Source organism: Podarcis vaucheri (assembly GCF_965113315.1).
Source record: "Podarcis vaucheri genome assembly, chromosome: 11".
Classification (NCBI taxonomy): Eukaryota; Metazoa; Chordata; class Lepidosauria; order Squamata; family Lacertidae; genus Podarcis; species Podarcis vaucheri.
The window spans coordinates 34,497,275-34,520,597 of NC_138749.1; the positions used below are offsets into that span (position 1 = coordinate 34,497,275).

The 23,323-nt window shown below is 39.3% G+C and overlaps 1 protein-coding gene and 1 long non-coding RNA gene across 2 annotated transcripts in view; both read left to right on the forward strand.

Moving 5' to 3' along the window:
- The window catches only part of RASA1 (RAS p21 protein activator 1), a 63,503-nt gene that overhangs the window by 25,066 nt on the left and 15,114 nt on the right, over positions 1-23,323 (forward strand). Inside the window, exons 3-13 of the mRNA XM_082191885.1 lie at positions 1,391-1,526; positions 4,862-4,932; positions 6,642-6,759; positions 8,112-8,143; positions 9,574-9,626; positions 10,955-11,105; positions 15,790-15,868; positions 16,945-17,065; positions 18,755-18,911; positions 20,248-20,335; positions 22,600-22,677. Of these exons, the coding sequence (XP_082048011.1) occupies positions 1,391-1,526; positions 4,862-4,932; positions 6,642-6,759; positions 8,112-8,143; positions 9,574-9,626; positions 10,955-11,105; positions 15,790-15,868; positions 16,945-17,065; positions 18,755-18,911; positions 20,248-20,335; positions 22,600-22,677 (1,084 nt within the window). The remainder of the gene's footprint in view (positions 1-1,390; positions 1,527-4,861; positions 4,933-6,641; positions 6,760-8,111; positions 8,144-9,573; positions 9,627-10,954; positions 11,106-15,789; positions 15,869-16,944; positions 17,066-18,754; positions 18,912-20,247; positions 20,336-22,599; positions 22,678-23,323) is intronic.
- Positions 8,150-9,336, forward strand: LOC309514761. Its single transcript, XR_014212181.1, has 2 exons — positions 8,150-8,905; positions 9,039-9,336. It is a non-coding gene; the product is annotated as an uncharacterized lncRNA (long non-coding RNA).

A 23,323-nucleotide genomic window follows, 5' to 3' on the forward strand; every position in this document is an offset into this window, starting at 1 on the left:
CAGATGAGATTGCATTAGCTTGTAATTCATCCTCTGTTATATTTCCTGTTGCTCTGCTCCAACACCGTTCCTTGCTTTAAATCACCCCATTTTCCATTCCCTCCCTCGCCATTCATCTTTCACAATACTTAAGAGAACAGGACTAAAAGGTAGAGTTGTGGAGAGCTACTTCCTTGGTGAAATGCTGTAGTAGCCTGACTTATTTCCATTTGGCTGGTGGCTTGCTCTGTGGCATTCAGTTACCTTTTCCTCTGCAGAGGGGGAATGTATGTCTGGAGTATGCAAGGTAGATACTTAAGTGGCTGGTAGCTTCTAAGCAATGGTGGCTTTCTAAACTGTATACTCCTAACTTGAAAGCACAGAGAGAGCCAGGCAGGGTTGCTGTTGCTGTTGCTGCTTGGAAACTGGCAGCTGCCAAGGCATTGACCATGTGCTCCACAGCTGTCATTTCTCTCTCTGCCTTGAATGTAGCTTTGTTTTGTAAGCCAGAGTTTTGGAGATAGTGCTTACAGCTTTTCATTCCCCACCTTCAAGAGAAGCAGAGGGCTAAGTTGATCTGCAGCTTGATAGCTTTCTTATAGCTCTTAAAGGCTGGAAAAGAGGATAAACACTCATCTGGCTGCTTGCAGCTGTTCTTACCAGTCTAGGTAGCCAGCATTGACTGATTTGTTCAGTATTATATGCCTGCCATCCCCCTGCATCTGCAGATCGATAGGGATTGGCATAGATTCTAAATAATATAGTTCAAAAACTACAGCCGTTTGGCTGCTTGATGAGTACAGTTGCTTCACACCACAAACAGACAAATTGGAAATTGCTCTGGATATAGTGTTTAAATTAGGTTTTTAGGCTTAATTTTATCAAATTGTGCATGGAGCTTTCTAAAATAGTAGTCAAAACTTATCTGAGCCCCCCCCCCCCCCGGCATTTATTTCAAGCATATTTGTGGTTTGAATGAAACATATTCTTTATTACATCAAAAGTGAATCTTTGGCCCGCTAGATGTTGCTGTACTATAACTCCCATTGTCTCTAACCATTGACCATTCTAGCAGGGGCTGATGGGAGCTGGAGAGCAACATTTGGAGAGCCACAGATTTCAATCCCTACTTTATATGATGGATGTTTGTTCAAATAAGGCTTGGGAATGTTAGGAAGTGGGGTTTCTCTTTTGTTCTATTAAGTAGAGATAGACCGAATTGCTGTCAGTGTGAATATGTATACATCCTTTAATATCCTAAAAACACAGTCAGTTTAATATTTATTCTTTCAAGTTTTAAAAAACTAACATTCCAGAAAGACTGAAATACCAAAGTATATATTTTTTGAATTTATTCATGCTATAATTCTTAATATTTTCTACTAATGTAGGTCATAATCTTTCTTAACAGGATTATTGCAATGTGTGGTGACTATTATATTGGCGGGAGACGGTTTTCTTCACTTTCTGACCTAATAGGTTATTACAGCCATGTATCTTGTTTGCTTAAGGGGGAAAAATTGTTGTTTCCTGTAGCACCTCCAGAGGTATGTACTATTTTTTTAAAGCAAATGTTTCTGTGCTCCTATTAAAATCATCTTTACAGAAATACCCATTTTAATTTGGAAATGTGAAATGAGTTACATATTTGTGGATGGATAACTGGATACTATATAGCTCCATCCAAATCTATATATTAGTATTCAATCATAGAAGAGATTATTTATTTAGAAACTTAGACTTTGCTGTATTAGATAAATAATTTGGTACTGTGACATACACTGTATGGTTGAAAAATACGATTGGATACTTGGTTCAGAAACCTCTGAAACGAATCCGCTTGCCTCTCTTCCTCCATGCATGAAAGCAGGAAGCAGAGGAGAAAAGTTTTCATCCTGCTGGGTTCCTAATAGCCTGGGGGGGGATCAGCTCCCATCCCTTCCTCTCTCTCTCTTTCTGGGAGAGAAGGTAAGCACTATAGAGCAAAGAACAACATTTACCGTATTTTTCGCTCCATAGGACGCTCCTGACCAAAAGACGCACCAAGTTTTTAGAGCAGGAAAACAAGAAAAAAAATCTGACTCAAATGTTGTACTAAACTATTTAAAACAGCTAAGTGTGTGTTGCTCCTGTCCACTTTGCTGCTTTAAAGCGAGCCACGGTATATAATTATGAGAAAGGAAAAAGGACACATTCCATTATAATGTAGCTGTTTTCATTATCACTGGGAAGTCAGTATTGGCAGCAGTCACAAAAACTAAAATTTGAGCATTTTACTGTTATTAATCAAGAATATTAATAGTCAGGGAGAGAAACCAGGGCTGTGCAAATGAGAAGTGCTTGGAGTATGGAGGAACAGCAAAAAGATCAAATGATTGTGCTCCAGTTCCTAAATCTCTGAAGTTTTCTCAAAACAGGCATGGTTGTTTTGAAAGGAAGATTCAAAATGGAGTGACTGAGCAAAGAACAGAGAAGGAAAAGAGGGCAAATAAATAGCTTCCATTCAATACCAAGAGAACACAGTGTTTTTGGTTTAGTATAGGTGGACTGTACTTGTAAGAATTTGTATAATGAATTATAGAGTTGGAGTGGAATATCAGAGCCTCTTTTCAGCAGTAAAGATTAGCTACTAGGAACATGGTCCACACACACACAGGATGTCTGGTTATAGCTGTGCAGTTTAAACTGTTCCTGAGCCAGATACCTGCTCAGTTTTAGCTGAAATTACTATTACTGGCTTGTGGAGATGCTTTGCATGTATTTATGACTATTTCCGCAAAACTGCTACTTGAAGAAATCCCCAAACTTACTATTCTTAAACTTCAAATGGAGCTCAGAATCCAGTTAGGCAATCCTTTGCAGTTGAATTAGGAGGCACTGAGAGACAGCAATTTGCTGCTCCCCACCCCCAAAGAGCAGCCCAGGAACACACAGCCTTCCCTCTGCTTGCAAACCTTGTCGGGACTTCAGGGGAAAGCAAAGTCTGCAGGCAGAGCAGTGTAGCTCCCCACCCCCACCCCCAAAATCACCCCAGCAGCACACAATCTTCCCTCTGCTTGCAAACCTTGCAAATCTTGTCGGGACTTCAGGGGAAAGCAACGTCTGCAGGCAGAGCAGTGTAGCTACCCCCCCACCCCCCAAAATCACCCCAGCAGCACACAATCTTCCCTCTGCTTGCAAACCTTGTCGGGACTTCAGGGGAAAGCAACGTCTGCAGGCAGAGCAGTGTAGCTCCCCCCCCCCGTCCCCCAAAATCACCCCAGCAGCACACAATCTTCCCTCTGCTTGCAAACCTTGCAAACCTTGTCGGGACTTCAGGGGAAAGCAACGTCTGCAGGCAGAGCAGTGTAGCTCCTCCCCCCACCCCCAAAATCACCCCAGCAGCACACAATCTTCCCTCTGCTTGCAAACCTTGCAAACCTTGTCGGGACTTCAGGGGAAAGCAGAGGCGGCCGGCAGAGCAGTGTAGCTCCTCCCCCCACCCCCAAAATCACCCCAGCAGCACACAATCTTCCCTCTGCTTGCAAACCTTGCAAACCTTGTCGGGACTTCAGGGGAAAGCAGAGGCGGCCGGCAGAGCCGCGTGGCTCCTTCCCCCCACCCCCAAAGAGCAGCCCGGGAGCGCACAGCCTTCCCGCTGCTTGTAAACATTGCCGGGGCTTCAGGGGAAAGCGGAGGTTGCCGACAGAGCACCGTGGCTCCTCCCCCCACCCCCAAAGAGCAGCCCAGGGGCACAAGACAACAGGGATTTGGCTCCAGGGAACACACATTCGCTCCATAAGACGCACAGACTTTTCCCATTACTTTTTAGGAGGGAAAAAGTGCGTCCTATGGAGCGAAAAATACGGTATCTAAGTTCTCAGTGTGATTGAAGCTCAGGGCCTTCATCTTTTCTTCCCACCCCGGTGGGAAATGATGAGAGAAAAGGGTGAAAAAGCCCACCCTGCCTGATCTTAAAAGAATAGAAGAGAAAGCCTTGTGTTGGTAAAAGACCTCTGATCTTACTGTTTGCTTATGAGTGCTTTGGGCACATTGACAAGTAGAAAATTGGAAATGGAAGTGATGGTAGATCTCATTTAATGGGTTGAATCTAGATTTTCCATAGGTGAAATTCTACCCTTGGGGTGCTCTGCTGGAGGAAGGGGGAACAACAACATTTCTGCCATTTTCTCCACCCGTCCCTTGTGCCCTCCTGAACAACCTCTGTGGAGGGTCAGGGATGCTTCAGAACAGTGTGGGAGGTAGCACCAGGGGGAATTAGTAAACATAATACCATCTCCTAAACTGAAGAAGCCTTTCAATTTGTGGAAATGAGCCTGAATTCAACCCATACCACTGATATGAGAGCTCAAGTTTGAATAAAAATAAGTAATGATAAAAAATATGGTAGTAGCAATATAGTACGTTCTGCTTACTTTCTAAGGGCAGAACAGTTTTGCCATAAAGCTAGTGCTTATGCCACACTCACACAAAACTAATTCATGTTAGTATCTTAACACAAATAGTGACAATATTTCGTCTGTTCAAGTTACGCCATAATCTAGAAAGCTACTTAGTGTACTCAAAACTAAATCCATTTTTAATTAACTTGAAATAAAGAGACTTCTGTTCCACTCTGATCCATATATTGAACTTCTTATTGCTCAATAAGCAGTTAGTCTAAATATTTGACTAAATATTGTGACTTTAAAAAGCATCCAGGCATTGGCCTACTGGATCTAATTGTGTTATTAGAGGTAATCAGCAGTCTATGGAGATCCTATTTTGCTGCAAAATATGATCCAGTTAGTATAGTGGATATTTTGTCTTGAAATCGTATTGCTCACATTGCAGTCCAGATTTTAAGTCCTGCATCACAGCAGAACATCTTTGTTTTTTATAGCCAGTGGAGGACCGCAGGAGAGTCCGAGCCATTCTGCCATACACTAAAGTGCCAGAAACAGATGAAATAAGGTATATTTCATAAGAATTACAAATCCTACGTGGGGTGAAATTATTTATTTGTACAAAATATTGATATACCACTATAGAAAGGAAAAGGAGTGAGAAGGGTGAAGGCAAAAGCAAAACCAGGCACTAGCTCTTAGTTACATCATTCTTGTAATGACCAGCTGGAATAGAAAAATGCGGAGAGAAGGCAAAAGTTGCAGATTTTTCAGATACTGCAGGTCTCTCTCCCCCTCACCTGTAGTGGAAAGAAAGACTGCTGGTAGATGATTCAGTATGGTCAGGAAGACAGATTAAAAACAAATACTTCAATAGTACATACCACACAATATGGTGATACTTGCCACTTTATATGATTTTTAGAAGGATTGGACAAATTCATGGAGGAATAGGTGTACAAAAGTCTTACTAGTCAGGATAATTAAATGGGGTCTTGAATCTGAAGCATGCCCTGTTGATTGCTACCATGCCTTGCATGTTAGTGTCTAGACATTTATAGTTTAGAGCGCTAGTCTGTAGTAGTAAAACATACATCCTCTGGTTAAAAACACAGAACCTGTGGTGCTGTAGAGACTAGAAAAACCAACCATAACAGAAGCTTCTGTAGGGTTTGTAAAATGCATGAAATGCTTTCCTTCTTGGTGTGTGTGTATGTATACATTTATCTATCTATATAGATGCATACATGATTTCAGAATAAAGGTACTAATAAATAATGGCCTCAAAAGGCTGTTAAATTAAATGGGTAGCAACAGATGTGCCACATTTTGTATAGCTACAGATATATAGAAGATAAATTTGGCTTTGCATACAAATGTGCCACACTTGCTGCAGACTCTTAATATTTCCTGTTTGTTTTTTTGGTTTTGTTTTGCCTCTCTACATGTGCATTGATAAACCTGCCAATTAAGAGTAACATTTCATGCATTTGACAAAATGGCTGTAGTCAACAAAAGCTGAAGCGGCAACTAATTTGCTTGTGTTTAAGATTCCGTAGTACTTTTTAAAGTCTGTAGATGACTACTCCTGGGAGAAAATGCTGAACTATATTATCCAACAAGTATGTTTCTTTCGTTTTTACTGATATCAGGTTCACAGATAAAACAGTACATCTGGGAACCAATACATTTGTGGCTCTTGCTTTGTGTGTGTGTTTATTATAAAAAGGCAGTCATAATCAATTGACCATTTGAAATAAAAGTTTCCAGCCTGGTTTAGTTAGTTGGGATTTCTCCCTTCACCTGAAACAAGCAGTTCTTTGAAGATAAATGGAGAAAGAAGAAATGTCAATAACAGAAAACTTCTTCTTTCCCCACTCCCTCATTTTCTCCAGTTTCCAGAAAATTTAGCAGTTTCCTTGCCTCAGTAGGAAGAGAGAGAACTTAAAAGTTCTCCTGAGTTGTTGAAGCAGTTATATTTAGGTATTCACTTCCATTTTGTGTTCAAGGCAATTTAATGATTTGTAAGTTCAAGTTAAGTCATGACTCAAAGAAAACTTCTCTGAATTGGTTTCGGTGTTTGGTTTCACATTGAGTTTGATTCTTTGCCTAAGAATCTGGTGATGTTCTGGTGTAATTCTAAAATTTATTTTGAAGAGCTCATTTAATTCCAGAGACATTGGAGAAAATCAGGGAATACTTGTAAGTGTATAATTTAATGTGCCAGACTTGGTATAATGGGAATCTGTTTCATAATTTTATCTTAATTACATATAGCTTCCTTAAAGGAGACATGTTTATTGTCCACAATGAATTAGATGATGGATGGATGTGGGTTACAAACCTACGTACGGATGAGCAAGGACTTATAGTAGAAGACCTAGTGGAGGAAGTGGTAAGTTACTTTATACAAGGAGTATCTTAGCATTAAGATAAAAGCACAATAATAAAAGTATGTAGTAGAAACTTATAGTAGAAGACCTAGTGGAGGAAGTGGTAAGTTACTTTATACAAGGAGTATCTTAGCATTAAGATAAAAGCACAATAATAAAAGTATGTAAGAGCTGGCTTACTCAGCAAAGTACTGAACAAATGCAACTGATTCTCCAGTCTGTTATTTCTGTGTCTTGAAAAGGAGATCATATATATTGTCTTATTTCCATCTATGGGTCAGTTTATAATCAAGACTTGGGTATGCTTCCATCTTCCTTGGCACATGCTCCTTAACTGGGCATTACTAGTATACATCTGGACTGGCAAACTATAGTTTGTGTTTGCTCTACAACCTAGGGTTTGATCCTGGTTTGCAGGGTGAGTTAAAACCATAGTTTCCTAGTTCAGATGCAATAGTAAATTGTGGTTTGCTACAAATCAGGAAGTAATGAACTAAGCAGAGTGCATTATGGAATTGGGTATGTAAGCTCAGCATTCATGTTCATATTACCAGACCGTGATTTCGCATTGTGTGTGAACTGACTCAGTAAATTTAATATGTGTGGCCAGATTCATGACTACAGCCTGGATCATTTTTAATGTAATTTTTGAGGGAGAAGAATCCTGAAAATTTGATACTGTTTTGTATGCTATGGGTGAGTGAGCTTAGAAACCATTCAGTAAGGGTACTCATCAGTGGCATTTGGGGTACAGAAAAAGAGTGAGAGAGGGAGTCAAAACTTCCAAAAGAAAGTAGTTTTCTAAACTTCTACGGCTGGATGTAGATTTGGATGTCCAGTTCTCTCTCTCTCTCTCTCTCTCTCTCTCTCTCTCTCTTTCTCTCTCTCTCTCTCCCTCTCCCTCTGTGTGTGTGTAGGGTGGTGGTGAGGGTTGCAGGTGTGTTCCAGTTTTTCTTTTTTCTTTTACTTTTCTACAGAAAAAGGTTTTGTTGATATTTGACTCTATAAGGCTTGGCAGGCTCTTATTAGGTGTATGGCACTCAGCTGTCTATCATTCTACCTATAGTTTCTGGAAGTTGAGAGCAAGCCTTTTTCAGATGCATGGTTTGTTTTCTGAGGCAGACATAAAATAGTTTAGTGTTGTAGGTTGCTATTCTATGCACAGTTTCTTGTGAGCAAATCCCACTGAGCATGATGAAATTTAATAGGTTGCATGTTAATTTCAGAAATCTGAAATGGTTCAGATTTCAAAATTATTTTTATATTTTATATGCTTACAACATTCTGTAAACTTTAGGAAATGCATTATCTGTATCACTCTGTTGTGTTGGTAACAGTTGTATGTTTTCATTAGGGTCGAGAAGAAGATCCGCATGAAGGAAAAATGTAAGTGTGTCTTCTGGAATAAATTATAATTTATCATAAGGGTCTGAATACTGTAAGTGTTTTTCTAGAATTGAACTCCTTGATTTCTTAATATGCAAAATGCATTATTCCAGTTGATCTTATTATTCAGGAGTTATGTGATGCACATAATAAGTAAGATTCTTTGATGTTGTGTCCCAAAAGTCCAGTGCTATATTAAAGTGAGGAGAGTAGCATTGTTTTCAAGACCCTTGATAAAATGTACTACTTTAATCTAGACTTGTAAGAATTTCTTGGATTTCGCTGTTCAGTTCTGAACACAATAGCTGAAAATGGATGTGCACAATTTTGAAAGGATTTATAACAACTACAAGGATGTTAAAATGTCTAGGAATATGAATATGTTAATGTAGATAAAAGAAGAGCAAGGGATATTTTCCCATAGTTTTTGAAATATTTCCTGAACAGTTTGGTGATATAGTGAGTTATTGAAAGCAATTTCAATTTTATTTAACTGAGGACAAAGAATTGGATCATTTGAGTTGTTGCTTACCAGATCTTGCTGATATTAACAACACTTGGGTTTCCAGCAAATGTTTATTAATGGTGTGAATAATCATTGGGGGGGGGGTGTGCACACACGCATACACACATAAATGCACACACACACACACCACCTGTATCATCTGAATTTAAACATTGTTACATATTAGCAAAAATAGAAATCCATAGGGTGATTGGTTTAAGCCCCACACTGGGCAAACAGTTCCTGCATTGCAGGGTGTTGGGCTAGATCAGGCTTCCTCAACCTCGGCCCTCCAGATGTTTTTGGCCTACAACTCCCATGATCCCTAGCTAGCAGACCAATGGTCAGGGATGTCGGGAATTTTAGTCTCAAAACATCTAGAGGGCCGAGGTTGAGGAAGCCTGGGCAAGATGACCCTTGTGGTCCCTTCCAGTGCTACAGTTCTATGATTCTATACAGGTCATTCCTAAGTGCACTTGTGTTCTATCATGTAAGTCAGGATTGGCGAACCTCCAGTTCGCAGGCCTCTTTGTACAGCCCTCAGGACTCTTACCACACCATGCCCCCCCATCTCTCAGCTGTGCCCTTCACCAGCTTTGTTCCATGTGCTAGAGTGATGACTGCTTGAACCGTGATGATGCCTTTTGCTTGCCTGGATGGGTGTGTGTGTGTGTGTGTGTGTGTGTGTGTGTAAAAACTATGGCTTTTGCGTGGCTGGAATGCAGCCTACTCTACAAAGGTAAGAGTTGCATCTATTGTTATGCATTGACCCTGCCCGCCATTGGCATTCTATCCCCAGAAGGTTACCCAGGAAGTAATGAAGTTTTCAAGCTGAAAAAGGTTCCTCTTCACTAATCTAAGTATAGGAGATCACCAATTTAAGCATGGTGTTTCTAATATTTTCTCATTTATCCGATTCTCTAAGATGGTTCCATGGGAAGATCTCTAAACAAGAGGCTTACGGCTTGCTGATGACAGGTATGTCATGTGTAAATGTACTTAATAAAATATGTATTACACCACTTCTGCATTAACTTCACTACTTAACTGTGTAATATTTTAAGAAGAAAGGCTGTTACAGGGCTTAAAATGATTTTAAAAACCATTCCTAAGGCAAATAAAAGCAATTTTATTTTTAGTATTTGCTTAGATGGTCTACTATAAAAGTTCATCGTAGTAATAATGATAATAATAGTAGTAATTTTATTATTTATGCCCCACCCATCTGGCTGGCTTACAGCATATATAAAGCATAGTAAAACCTCAAACATTAAAAACTTCCCGAGCAGGCTGTCTTCAGGTGTCTTCTAAGAGTTATGTAGTTCTTTTATCTCCTTGACATTTGAAGGGAGAGCATTCCACAGGGAGGGCGCAACTACCAAGAAGGCCCTCTGCCTGGTTCCTTGCAGTTTCACTTCTCACAGTGAGGGAACCACCGAGGAGGACAACAGTGTCTGGGTTGAACAATGGGAGTGGAGACACTCCTTCAGGTATACCAGGCCACGGCTCTTTAGGGCTTTAAAGGTCAGCACCAACACTTTGAATTGTGCTCGGAAACATACTGGGAGCCAGTGAAGATTCTTTAGAACTGGTGTTATGCGGTCCTGGGGGCCACTCCCAGTCACCAGTCTAGCTGCCACATTCTGGATTAGTTGTAGTTTCCGAGTCACCTTCAGAAGTAGCCCCACGTAGAGCACATTGCAGTAGTCCAAGCAGCATGCACCACCTTAGCGAGACGGTCTGCGGGCAGGTAGAGTCTCAGCTGGTGTACCAGATGGAGCTTGTAGACAGCTGCCCTGGACACAGAATTCACCTGCTTTTCCATGGACAGCTGTGAGTCCAAAATGACTCACATGCTGCACACCTGGTCCTTCACGGGCACAATTACACCATTCAGGACTAGGGAGTCCCCCCAACCCCGCCCCCACAAAACAGTACTTCTGTCTTGTCAGGATTCAACCATTAGCCACCAGCCATCCTCCAACTGCCTCCACATACACACGAAGGGCATTCACTTTACTTATATTAGTAAAGGTTTTGTTTCTGAGTGCCAGTACACTTCAGGATATGGAAGGGATCATTTGCAGTAAGACTTGTCTTATCTTTCAGGAAGGATTCTTGTAACTTGGCATTGATTAACAGACCATACACTGTGCGAACTGTTAAAGCTGGCTTCCTGCAACTGGCCAAATTTTTAGTTTGCCTACCAAATTCCAGATAACTTGAGTAAAGCTGCTATATTAACACTGAGAAAGTAAAATATTGGTAAGGAGCTAAGTGTTCTTTCCTTTCCTTTCTGTAATTAGTTGGCCAGGTGTCAAGTTTTCTTGTGAGACCTTCTGATAACACGCCTGGGGATTACTCTCTCTACTTTCGAACCAGTGAAAACATACAGCGTTTTAAAATATGCCCAACACCAAACAACCAGTTTATGATGGGGGGCAGGTACTATAACAGGTAAGTTGTAAACAGGCCTTGATAGTCTACAAGTTGGGTGCTGTCATGTGTGCTGCTCCTTTTTTTGCTTGGTATATCGTTGTTTAACTCTGTCTTTTCTTTGTAGTACAATCAACACTGGATTGTTTATAGTTTTCATTATGAATTTAGGAGATTCAAAGTTCAACATGAGGAACAAGTGAAATAGAAACTGTGTGTGCATATCTAAAAAATGAACAAGAATATATGTTTTTTCTGAGACCTTTCATGATAAGTTATAAAGAAAGCCTGGTCTGTTGATACAATAGCAGAGATTCTAGTGGGGGAAACAATCTCATGTTTCTGGAAAAAATAACCATTGACTTTTCTTGTTGGATAACATAGAACCTATCTTTTAATGTGAACATAAATTTAGGATGGACAGTATTTTGCACCAATATATGCTTGCCTTTATATTAATAATTTAAGTTCTAATAGACATGACAACCTAGAGCTTAATGTGCTGAAGAGCTGTTCTTAGTAGTGATGAGTTTAGCTCCCTCTTCCAAAGGAGAGGGCTGTTGCCTAACCCACAGATGATGGAAATTGCCAAACCTGAACCAGGGAATTTATATCCATCCCAACCGAGAATTTCTCTCGCTTCCAGCTTGGCTTCTGAAATGGTTAGAGATCCTGCAGCTGGTGTGACTGAGAAAGTATCAAGTTCTCCTAGCTGAGAAGTTCATTGGACTGTCATAGGACTTCACTTGAAGATGCTGTGAGGCTAAAAATTGGATCCTTTTGCATAGCCCACATACAAGCTACTTGAGTACCTTCTTCATTAAATCTGTCTGGCCTCCAGACATCCTCATTGAAAATCCAGCTAGCAGCCTTTGTAAAGGTAAACTATCTTTTGCCCATTACCTAGTTTGTTAGGGTTATGGCAGTATAAGCCTTCCATTAGAAGACCATGACATGTATGGAACAGGATTCCAAAGTTCTCCTACATTATTTAGTAAAATAAATCCTATTTTCTTAGGATTGGAATTGCTTAATATTCATCAGTCTGCTTTGCAAGAGAGCCCCTTGATTTGCGTTAATTCTGTCCTCCTGCTGCAGTCCCCTATGCCTCATTCTTCCCTGATCTTCAGGAGCTGTTGTCAGAGGCATAGGAAGTGGGGGGAGGAGAGTCTCATTGTGTGAAAGAACCTCCATTCTCTGGATCCATTACTTCCTCCTCTCCATCTTTCCAGTAAGATAAAAAGCATAAAACTAGGGTGGAGTGACTGAATGGGTCAAGGATATGGTAAACATATCTTTACATGATATAATGTTTCCCACAGCCCTTAAAGAGGTGGTATTATGTCCACTTCTTAAAAAGCCCACTCTGGACCCAATGACATGTAACAACTATAGTCCAGTTACCAACACCCCATTATTGGCAAAAGGTGGTGGTGAGGGTGATTGAGGAGCAACTGCAGGTATTTCTGGGTGAAACTGATTATCTATATGCACTTCAAACTGATTTCAGTTTCCAAAGGAGTTAGTGATATGGTATGAGAATCTATTTAAAGCAACAACAACAACAACAACACTGTGCACCAGCAAGCTTGGGTCTGTCTTAGTAGCTCTTTGGATCCCCACCAAAATATATTTTTCTAAAGTACTTATTTCTATAGATCAGTTGCTCTATATGAACGTAGATGAATTCCTGTTTACTCCTTTGATCAACTTCCACTTGATTCAGTTCAACTTCCAACCTTTATTTACTGATTTAATACACAGTTGATCCACACAAGCACCTCATACAGTGGTACCTTGCAAGACGAATGCTTCGCAAGATGAAAAACGCGCAAGACGAAAGAGAGTTTTCTGTTTTTTGAGTCATTCCGCAAGATGAATTTCCCTATGGGCTTGCTTCGCAAGACGAAACGTCTTGCGAGTTCTTGCAAGTTTGTTTCCTTTTTCTTAAAGCCGCTAAGCCGTTAATAGCCGCTAATAGCCGCTAAGCCGCTAATAGCCGTGCTTCGCAAGACGAAAAAACCGCAAGACGAAGAGACTCGCGGAACGGATTAATTTCGTCTTGCGAGGCACCACTGTAATTTTGTTAATGGTTTGAGTTAATGATTTTCTGGTGACATCATTTCTTCCTTATTAGTCTGTTACTTTATCACTGAGGTGTCTCCCTTGTTTGCCAAGGGGAAGCGTTTATGATCACCAGTAGCTGTGAAAGTATAGAAATACCTTTCTCATCTACATTTTTAAAGAACTACTGCTGGCCAAGTAGCTCTTGGAATCACTTTGTTAGTTAAAAGCTGTATTCCTGCCCCCTTTTTGCATGTGCTGTTATGTAATTCAGAACTTAGAAAGCAGAGAGAAAATATATTCTAGTACAGTGGTACCTCGCAAGACGAATGCCTCGCAAGACAAAAAACTCGCTAGACGAAAGGTTTTTCCGTTTTCGATTTGCCTCGCAAGACGAATTTCCCTATGGGCTTGCTTCGCAAGACGAAAACGTTTCGCGACTTTGTTTCCTATGGGAAACCGTGCATCGCAAGATGAAAAATTCGCTAGACGACAAAACTTGTGGAACGAATTAATTTCGTCTTGCGAGGCACCACTGTACCTGGAAGGCTATTCAGATCTATAAAGGTTTTGCTACAAAGTATATTATTATATGATACATTAAGAGTGTGCTAAAGTAGAGGTTATATAGTATGTAATCTATATTGGATATAACTGTCAAATAAGGGTGGAACATGCATTTCTTTTTTGACTAGTGTCTTATGGATTGGTGAGAAGTAATGTTGCTTTCTTTATTTTTCTATGTGCCTCAAAATTCCTGTTGTACAAATGTCTTTTGAGATGTTTCATTGTATCTTTATCACATTTATGATTGATAATCCTTGAGGTTACAGTTACTTTAGCAAGAAAAGTAACCAGAAGTGTGGATAAAAGGAAACTTTTAAAACTATGATACAAACATTTAGTATGTCATTGAATCCGTGATTTTTTTTAAAATTTAAGAACTCTTTTTGTAAGAAACAATCTTATTAATTACTAAGCTCAAATTTGAAAAGGGCAGTATCGAGTAATATTTATTCATTCTTGTAAATTATTGATTATTGGAAAAAGGCAACTGGGAAATGTTTTAGTGAACAAGAAAGCTCTTCTTAGATAAGTCTTCAAATACTTTATTGTACTGTATTTACTCAAGTCTAATATGCCATTGACTCTAATGCACACCTTTAATTTTCACAATATAATTTGGCCAAAAAAGGTGTGCATTAGATTTGAGTAAATATGTTATAACTATTGCAATATTAAGCAAGCTTACAGTATGTAAAATTCTTATTGTAAAATAAGCATTGCATAAGTATGGTAGATACCAACCTTGAAAACCAAGTGAGGTAAGGAATTTATTGGACCAAATCTGTAGAAGTATTGGAAGCATGTTTTTTATTTTATCTCTGATTTGCTAAAATAATTTGTCCATTATTATATTTAAGTACATGGGTAACAAATTTGTGGAAGAGTAATTTGAGCTATAAGTCTGGTCAGAAATGCTATCTTGACTGAACTTCACATTTCTATTCATTATATAAATTTTTATATTGCAAATGTGTTCTTTCCCTATGATTGTGTTACATGTGGAGGTTTACTTTGAGAATGCAATGAACAGAATGTCTAAATAGACTATGCTCACTTACTCAATATGTTCATTCATTTAATAAGAATGACGTATAAAAGAGTAAAATACATGGAATGTCAGGTTTCCTCCAGACCTCTTTCAATCTGTGTCCTTCGAAATGTAATTTTATCCTGACTCTATGTGGTATCTGGAATATAGGATTTTGTTTAAAATATCATCACTACTTAAGACTACTTAATATAACATGATTACCATATTTTTTGCTCTATAAGACTCACTTTTTCCCTCCTAAAAAGTAAGGGGAAATGTGTGTGCGTCTTATGGAGCGAATGCAGGCTGTGCAGCTATCCCAGAAGCCAAAACAGCAAAAGGGATTGCTGCTTTCACTGCGCAGCAATCCCTCTTGCTGTTCTGGCTTCTGAGATTCATAATTTTTTTCCCCTTGTTTTCCTCCTCCAAAAACCAGGTGCGTCTTGTGGTCTGGTGCGTCTTATAGAGCGAAAAATACGGTACTTATAGTTTCGAAATGCAGTCTGCATGATACCTGTTAAGGTCTTTCTCTATTTCACATTCCTACTCTCTTAGAAATAAATTGCTTTGAATGCTAAAGTGATTCCCATTCATCTTCTCTAGTTTCATAGAAATATAGGGAGTTACTGCTAAGAAACTTAGAACTTTCAGCCTGTTGGGAACTCTTTTGCCCTATCTTGAATATGGAGAAAGTTTGTTGATCTCTGATGCTTTGGAATATTTGTTATAAAATCTGATTATTTTAAAATTGTTGAGTTCTTTACTAGTAATGACTTACTGAATACTCAGGTCTTCTGCAGTGGTACTGATTTTTTGGATGAGAAAATATGTATTTTAAAGTTTGATTTTTACATTTGGGGCAAAAATATTTTTATTTACATCAGTTCTGAGCACAGTCTTAGAAGCAAGTTGCAATGATTGCGTATTTTATTAAATATATTCTTAAGTAAATAAGTTTAGAGTTTCAACTGTCATTTCATGTTCAGTTTTATAAACTAGCATTTACTTTATTCAGAGCTACCTGTTTGTTTTTGTTTTTAACAGTATTGCTGACATCATTGAGCATTATAGAAAAGAGCAAATTGTTGAAGGCTACTATCTTAAAGATCCTGTTCCAATGCAGGTGAGACATTGCATTCTATCTAATACTAACATTAGCATTTCAAATGCAGAGCACTACCAGTGAAAAGACTGTATCTCAGCACTGCCCTACGCACCTCAGATAGCAGAGGCAGACCTCTGAAGAAGACAACAACATCTCAGAAAGGGTCATGTGGAACCAAGCAGCCCTTGGTTCAACCCCATTCTGTTATTTAACTAGTTTTCACTCTGCTTTTAATCTGGTGGTTCTGTGGGGGGTGAACAGGGCAACAAAAAGAGTTGTGCTTTTAGGCTGAGCAAAATGTATAGAAATACTGCTGTAGTAATCACAGATCTGTTAGCTTAATCCAACTTGGGCTCATATCTGCCTTTCTTTTAATTTTCAAAAGCAGCATTGCTTTTCAAAAGTAGTCCCAGGAGTTCTAAGGTGTAAGAACTCACAACAAATGTTTTGAAGCACCGAGGACTGTCATAAGCTGTGGGAAAATGTTGTGTACTATATGTATTTATTTAAAATCATACCTATACTGCTTTTCACATAAAAATAAACCCCGAGGCAGTTGGTTTACAGCAATAAAATAGTAACAGTAACAATAAAACTGTAAACAACAAAACAATAAAACATCACAATTATAGTACCAGAGTTGTTAAAAATTGGCATCATCCATTGGGAAATGCTTCTGCAAAAATTAGCTTCTTAGAAAATAATGGAAACATTGGTGCCTGCCACACTGCAGAGGGGAGATCATTCCACCACAGAGGACCGTTTCCATATCACCCCAAGATGAAATTCTGAAGCTCACAGCATGGCTAGCATGACCTTCTCTGAAGATCTTAGTGCTTAGGTAGCTCTGTTTGGGAGAAGGTGTCCCCCCCCCCCCATAATTGGTCCCAAGTTTTTTTAACACAATAATTATGTATGCAGTAAGATGCTCCACATAGATGCCTAGCCAGTGTGTTCTGCACCAGATGCAGCTTCTGAACCAGCCTTAAGGGAGCCCCACATATGGCATGCTACAATAGCTTGTAGTGTTGTTAAACTGTAGAGTTCTTTTTGTTTCATATTGGAAAATGTATGCCTACTTGTTTCCTCTGCAGCATCAAGGACAAGTGCTTAACGACACAGTGGATGGGAAAGAAATTTATAATACAATCCGTCGTAAAACAAAGGATGCTTTCTATAAAAATATTGTTAAAAAAGGATACCTTCTGAAGAAAAGTAAGTGGGGTAAACCACTGTGTAGATACACTGTGGATACATACCACCTTAATCTCCTGTCCTTAAGGCCTTACATGGCAAGGTGCTCCTCTGGCAGTATTAAGTCTAGTAATATCTCTCATGCTTACAAGTCTCATAATGGCTCTCTTTTGTAGTCCCCACATTCCAGCAGTCTTATACAGACCATCTGTGTTTTTGTGTTTACTGAAATTGTCTAAAGTGTCATATATATTTTTGCAACTTTTCTAAATAGTTTGAATCCATTGTGATTTTTTTCTTTTTGTGTTGCACTTATAGAAGTAGTCACATAATTTTTTTTGGAAATGGGGGTGTACAGACAGGAATGTTTGAATCAGGCCCTGATTTGATGGTTTGAAAACCAGCCTGATTCATTTCTGAAACTGATTTGTAGACATCTCAGTTTGACTCATGGCCAGACTCCACTCAGTATTATTGGTCTTTCTTTCTTTCTTTCTTTCTTTCTTTCTTTCTTTCTTTCTTTCTTTCCAGCTATTGCCCCTTCTGAGTGGGTAAAGCCTACCAAATTTATGACAAATATCTCTAGTGTGGGGGTGGATTGTACGTTAGATTTTTTTAAAATGAGCCTTTACAACAATAGTATCTTCTGAAAAGAAGAATATCTCCAAATTTCAGAAGGATAACTGCAGCACAGACTTGACAGTTTTGTGCTTTTTATACAAATATTCACTCTCTTCTATTGTTTTCTGGTAGCATATATCAGAAAGGTGCCCCTAGGTATGAAAACTGCCAAATATCAGAAAGATAGTTACATGGGTTTAAAGTTGCTTTTTTCATAATTGAGGACAGAACTAAATAGAATTTGCTTTCCTCCATATGGTTTTGTGGGCAATTGTGGGTTGTTGTTTTTTGGGTTGTTTTTTTTAATGAAAATGGCCTACATTGTAGAGGTGGACCTAGGAAAGTAACTTACAAAATTTCATAAGGATAGGTGCCAGAGATAAGGAGCTGTGGTGAATGAAAAACAGCATCAAGCTTGTTTTTTGTTTGGTTGACATCAAAAGTCAAAGAAAGAAAGTTCAGAACTGATGCTTATTTGACAGGAATGATTGTAACAGCATATGAGACAGAGACAGAAGGACTTGCATGTCCAGTATTTTCCAAGTAAATCCTACCAACAGAACTAGTAAAAATCACAGGAAAAAAATAAATACAAGGTGCTACATTACAGTAACATTACAGTCCTGCAGCACTGTAATTGCAGAGCTGTAGTGAAATCATTCCCTCAGTTTAGAATGCAGACCTATTAGTCACAGAAGAGCTCTCCCCTGTTTCTCTTTTCAACCTAGTGTTTAATTTACATGGCACACTTCCTGCAGAGTTTTCAATCCAGTTCACTTTGAAGGTCTCTGTTTTGGAGACCATGGAAGAGATCCTGCATTTGTTCAGAAAAGTCCCAAATGTTTATGAACTCATCCTAATTTGATGCATACTTCTAATTGGCAATATGAACACACATTATCGTGTAATATGATAAAAAGTTATTTTACTTGTATTCATTTCTATTCGGGTTCATAAAGCATAACACCAAAAGTGTGGGGTAGGGAATCTTGCTACTTAGTTGCCTAACTCCTGGAAAGTTAATTGACAGTCAGGAATTTGACATGTGTTTTCTCCATCCATCTCTAAATTACTGTGGCTGTTTTACAGGTAAAGGAAAACGGTGGAAGAACTTGTATTTTATTTTAGAGGGGAATGATGCTCAACTTATTTATTTTGAAAGTGAAAAGCGAGCCACTAAACCCAAAGGACTAATCGATCTTAGTGTGTGTTCTGTCTATGGTGTTCATGATAGTCTGTTTGGCAGGTAAGACAGAAGCTACTAGTTTTAATCATGAAACTATAAAAGTCAGGTCCTTTTTAATAGAGTAGTTAATGAATAACCCTATTAACACAAATGCATGTATGAAATTTTTGCTTTTCATTTAAAAGGGCTAATTTTAACAACATTCCTTTGTTCTCAGTGACCTTGTTACAAATGATTATGCGTAAAATGTATTTGGTGAGGTCCAATATTAGTCTGAATAGACCCATTGAAATGAAATTACTTAAATCAATTAATTTCATTGGCCCTACTATGCCTAATATTGTATACCACTCCCTGCCTTTAATTTGATGTCCTGAACATGCCACTAATTTGTATGGGTGCTATTTGTTATATTTAGGTTTTTGGATTGTTAAGGAAAGTTTTTTGCCTAAAAGTCAAAGTACTTTATCCATTGTCATAAATCTCTTTCATTCACTGATACTTGAAAGCTTTTTTTGTGTGTGGAAACCTATTGAAAAGTTTAGCTTTCCCAAAGAGTGTATGTGTGGAGGAGTATTGTCTTCAATCTTTTATTATTATAAAAGTGTACTGCCTGTACATAAACTATAAATACGCCAAGTTTAGGCCTGGTACTAGGTGCTGATGCTGATGTGTCAACATCTCAGTAACCTTTTCTTAAAGCACTTTGTCCCCTTCCCTCCACATCTTGTTCAAGAAACAAATGAACTAGTACCAATAAATTTACCAAATGTGCTGTGAAAATGCTTTATTCAAAACAGCCCAGTTCTGTGCTTCATTAGTTGAAAGTCACATTCGCAATGTATGCTCACGAGTAACCGTGCATGTTTTATATAAAACTGTCCATGTTCTCCTTAATATGGAAGAATATACATCATTCACTCTGATGTGCATATTGGTTTCTCTTTGCATTCGCAGCAGTGATACAATAATATTGCTTATGAATACTGTACTCATTAACCTAGGAGTAGAAAGCCTATGTGAGATCGTGCAGGCCCATCCTGAGTTCCCACAAAAGCATCCCATAGTCCAGTAAGCTCTTTGTGCACCGGGAAAACCCAGAACAAAATTAACTTTAGAACTCCACACCTTGCATGCAATTCATTTGCAGCTTTTCAGCTGGCTGGCTTTCAACTGTGTAAGGTTGAAATCACGCAAGTTAATTGTGTGCAGGATGTGATCGTATTGTACTTACTCCCAAGTAACTGTGATTAGGTTTGTTGTCAGAGACTATTAAATTAAATTAATACCAAACCTTTGTGAATTTGGAAGAATTGCGTGTGATAAGGTTGAGTAGCAATGTTGCCATTCTGTTAATAGTATTCTGTTCTATTTTGTTTTTCTTCTCTTTAAATAGGCCAAACTGTTTTCAGATAGTAGTTCAGCACTTTAGTGAAGAGCATTACATCTTTTACTTTGCAGGAGAAACTCCAGAACAAGCACAGGTAAGCAATTTTTCATTGAGTTAACATTGTCCTAAAAAGTGCTATGATGGATGTTTCTTTTTATTTAAAAAAAAAAAGTGCTGTTGTAAATTGTCTACTCTTATGTTGGACATGCACTATAAATTGTTTGGATCCAAACTTGTGTGAGCTCATTGAACAGGTTTCTCATTTCGGCTGTGCCACTGTAGTACCCTTTATCCGCTACAAGCTGTTCTAGGTTGGGAGATACTTGGAATTAAGTAGGATATGGCAAAGGTGGCTGCAGCAGAAAGGTGTCAGTAGTAAAAATTGGGGATCCTCTGTTATGTGAGCCACTGCTTTCTGCTTGGCCGAGTGTGCCATATGGATTCTCTATGCGTGATCAGGGCATTACAAAAGAAATTAAACTCAGGTTTATATTTACCAGCTGGAATGAACTTGTTCAGGTAGTTGTTGGAACTGCTGCCAGGAATAGACAAATGCAGCTAGTGTCTCAACAGAGCCAGCTGAATGGCTCTGCTTCCCTTCTGTCCCTCTGCCCTAGCCAGATGGAATGATGACTGCTATGTATTTTCTAGCCAAAGACAGTTGGTTTCTCAGCAAATGACACTACTGCAGCATGTTGGAATCGCTGTGTTCACTGTGTTAGGACTGCAGCTTACGCAATAGCTACCTTTGTGGGGGTTGCACATGCAAAGTCAAAGCAACCCCCAGAACCGCCCCCACCTTCCAAGATCTTGTAAGATTGGGACTGTATGAAATCTCACAAAATCTTCTGGAAGCCTTCCAAAGCCTCATAAATAAGCAAGGTGGAGGAAGAGCTTTTATGCCTTTCACCTTTCTTACCAGTCTCTAGGATGCTCCCTCAAGATACTGTGAAGGCCTCCAGACCCCATGTATGGCATTCACAGAGCCTGCAAGCAAAGCAGAGATTAAAAACTTCCCACACCAGGAAAATTAAAGTGGAAAGAGCTTTCAAGCTCTCTGCCTTGCTTACCAGGCCCTGGGAGGTTCCCACAAGATCTCACAAAGCCTCCAGAACAAGGCTTTCCTGCCCCCTTTCCAATTATTTATCTATTGACAATCTGCATAAAGCTGCAATTGCATAAGTAAAATTCTTTCAAGTTGTGGTCCCATTGTATATAATCAATTAAATTGATTTGCTACTACTTTCCCCCTGGGAATCCTGAACCTTTGTAGTGTGCTAGGGTGCTCTCACCAAAAAGTACAATTCCAAGATTTCAATGGAAAGCCATGAAATACAACTGAAAGCTGCACCATGATAGTTTCCTGTCTCCATACTTACTGGTCAACTACCGCCCACCTTAAGTTGGACAGCCCCTCGTCAGTAAAGTGCTGATCTGCCACAGTCTGTCTGCTTCAATGGGTGCTTGGAACTTAGAGTATCACTCGGACCAAACTACTGCACCTAGCAAAAAGGAAAAGAAAGAAACCCTCTAGTGTCTAGAAACCTAGAACATCAGGACCATTTGTCCTGCCTTGTCCACTCACCTGCTGCGGGTCAACAACTCACAGAAGACAGCCATCATTGACCGTGAACTGAAAATGCTCAACAGAGCTGCTGCTGTACAGGATACCAGGCTCGCTTTGAGTGGCAAGATCCAAAAGAAGAGTTACACTGTTTTCTGGCAAAGATGGCATCCAGAAGAACCATGTGTTCATAGATCAGAGACTCAGAATGCTTGCTTTCCCTCCTCCTCTCAACCATCTCTGGTCTGGTTAACATCTTAAACATCCACTATGTGCTCTGATATATAGAGCAAGCACCAGTTCTGCGAGGAACTAGACCAAGTTGTCAGGAGGGTCCCAGCCTGTGAACACCTATTCCTGCTGGGAGATTTCATTGCCAAGAGTTGGTGGCAATCATCACACATGGGACAACTTGCATAGGCCACTTTGGTATTGGCAGCATAAATGAGAACGAACAAAGGCTGCTTGAACTGTGCTTGAATCACAGACTCAGGCACAGAGTTACTCTATGATTCATCTGTTAATAAGCCCAAATTACTCTTTTGTGCTTTTAGTCAGGAAATGCAATGAAATAGCTTTTAGCTATTAACTCAGATTGTGTTTATTAGTAGATCATGATTCCAATGACTGATGACTGGGGGAGTGGGGGGAGGAGATACATAGAGAAGAATGAAAATGAATGTGGGTGGTGTTTTACTTCTAAGTAAACTGGGTCAAATTTGTTTAATAATTGTTTAATAATTGCTATTTCATTAGCCAAAACAGTACTGATAAGTTAATTTATTATTTATTAGGACTGGATGAAAGCTTTGCAAACATTTTGCAATTTACGAAAAACTAGTCCAGGAACATCAAATAAACGTCTACGTCAGGTAGAGTAATGCATTTTTGCTACTGTGGGATTTGTTTTCTATGTTGGTTGATATAATACGTACTTGTAATCAAACATTCTTTGATAAAAATATTACTTTGTTAAACATGCTATAAAATAATGTTAATTTTTATTTTTTACCCAAAATGAGCTCATAGATTTTACCACTTTTAACATTAAATGTACCATACAGCTTCAGTTAGTAGTTCTGTAGGGCCCAAAGCAATAGAGCTATTCACTGAATCTAATACCAGCCACTCAGAAGACACTGTGAAAGTTTGTCCCTTCACAGCAAGCTTAGTAAGTAGTTACTTTCCTTTTCCCATATAGGGCCCCCTCCTTTCGGTTCAGCATAGTTTGGCATTTTGCAGGGGTGGTGCATTTCATTTTGCTGCAGGAGGTGAAACAGGAAATGGCTTGCCGCTGTCACAGCACCCACTGCCGCTGGCACTGCTTCCTGCTGGCGCTGCCCACTGCTGGCAGAGAAGTGGAGCCAGTATCAGTGCTGATTGCTGGCAAGATTTCATCAAAATCTCATGAGAACTCTCATGCTTCATGAAATCTCACCAGAAATCAGCATGGGGGGGGGGGCTGTAGAGGCACATTTTGGGGGGCTTCCGCTATCTGAGGTGGCTGCTTCACCCTGC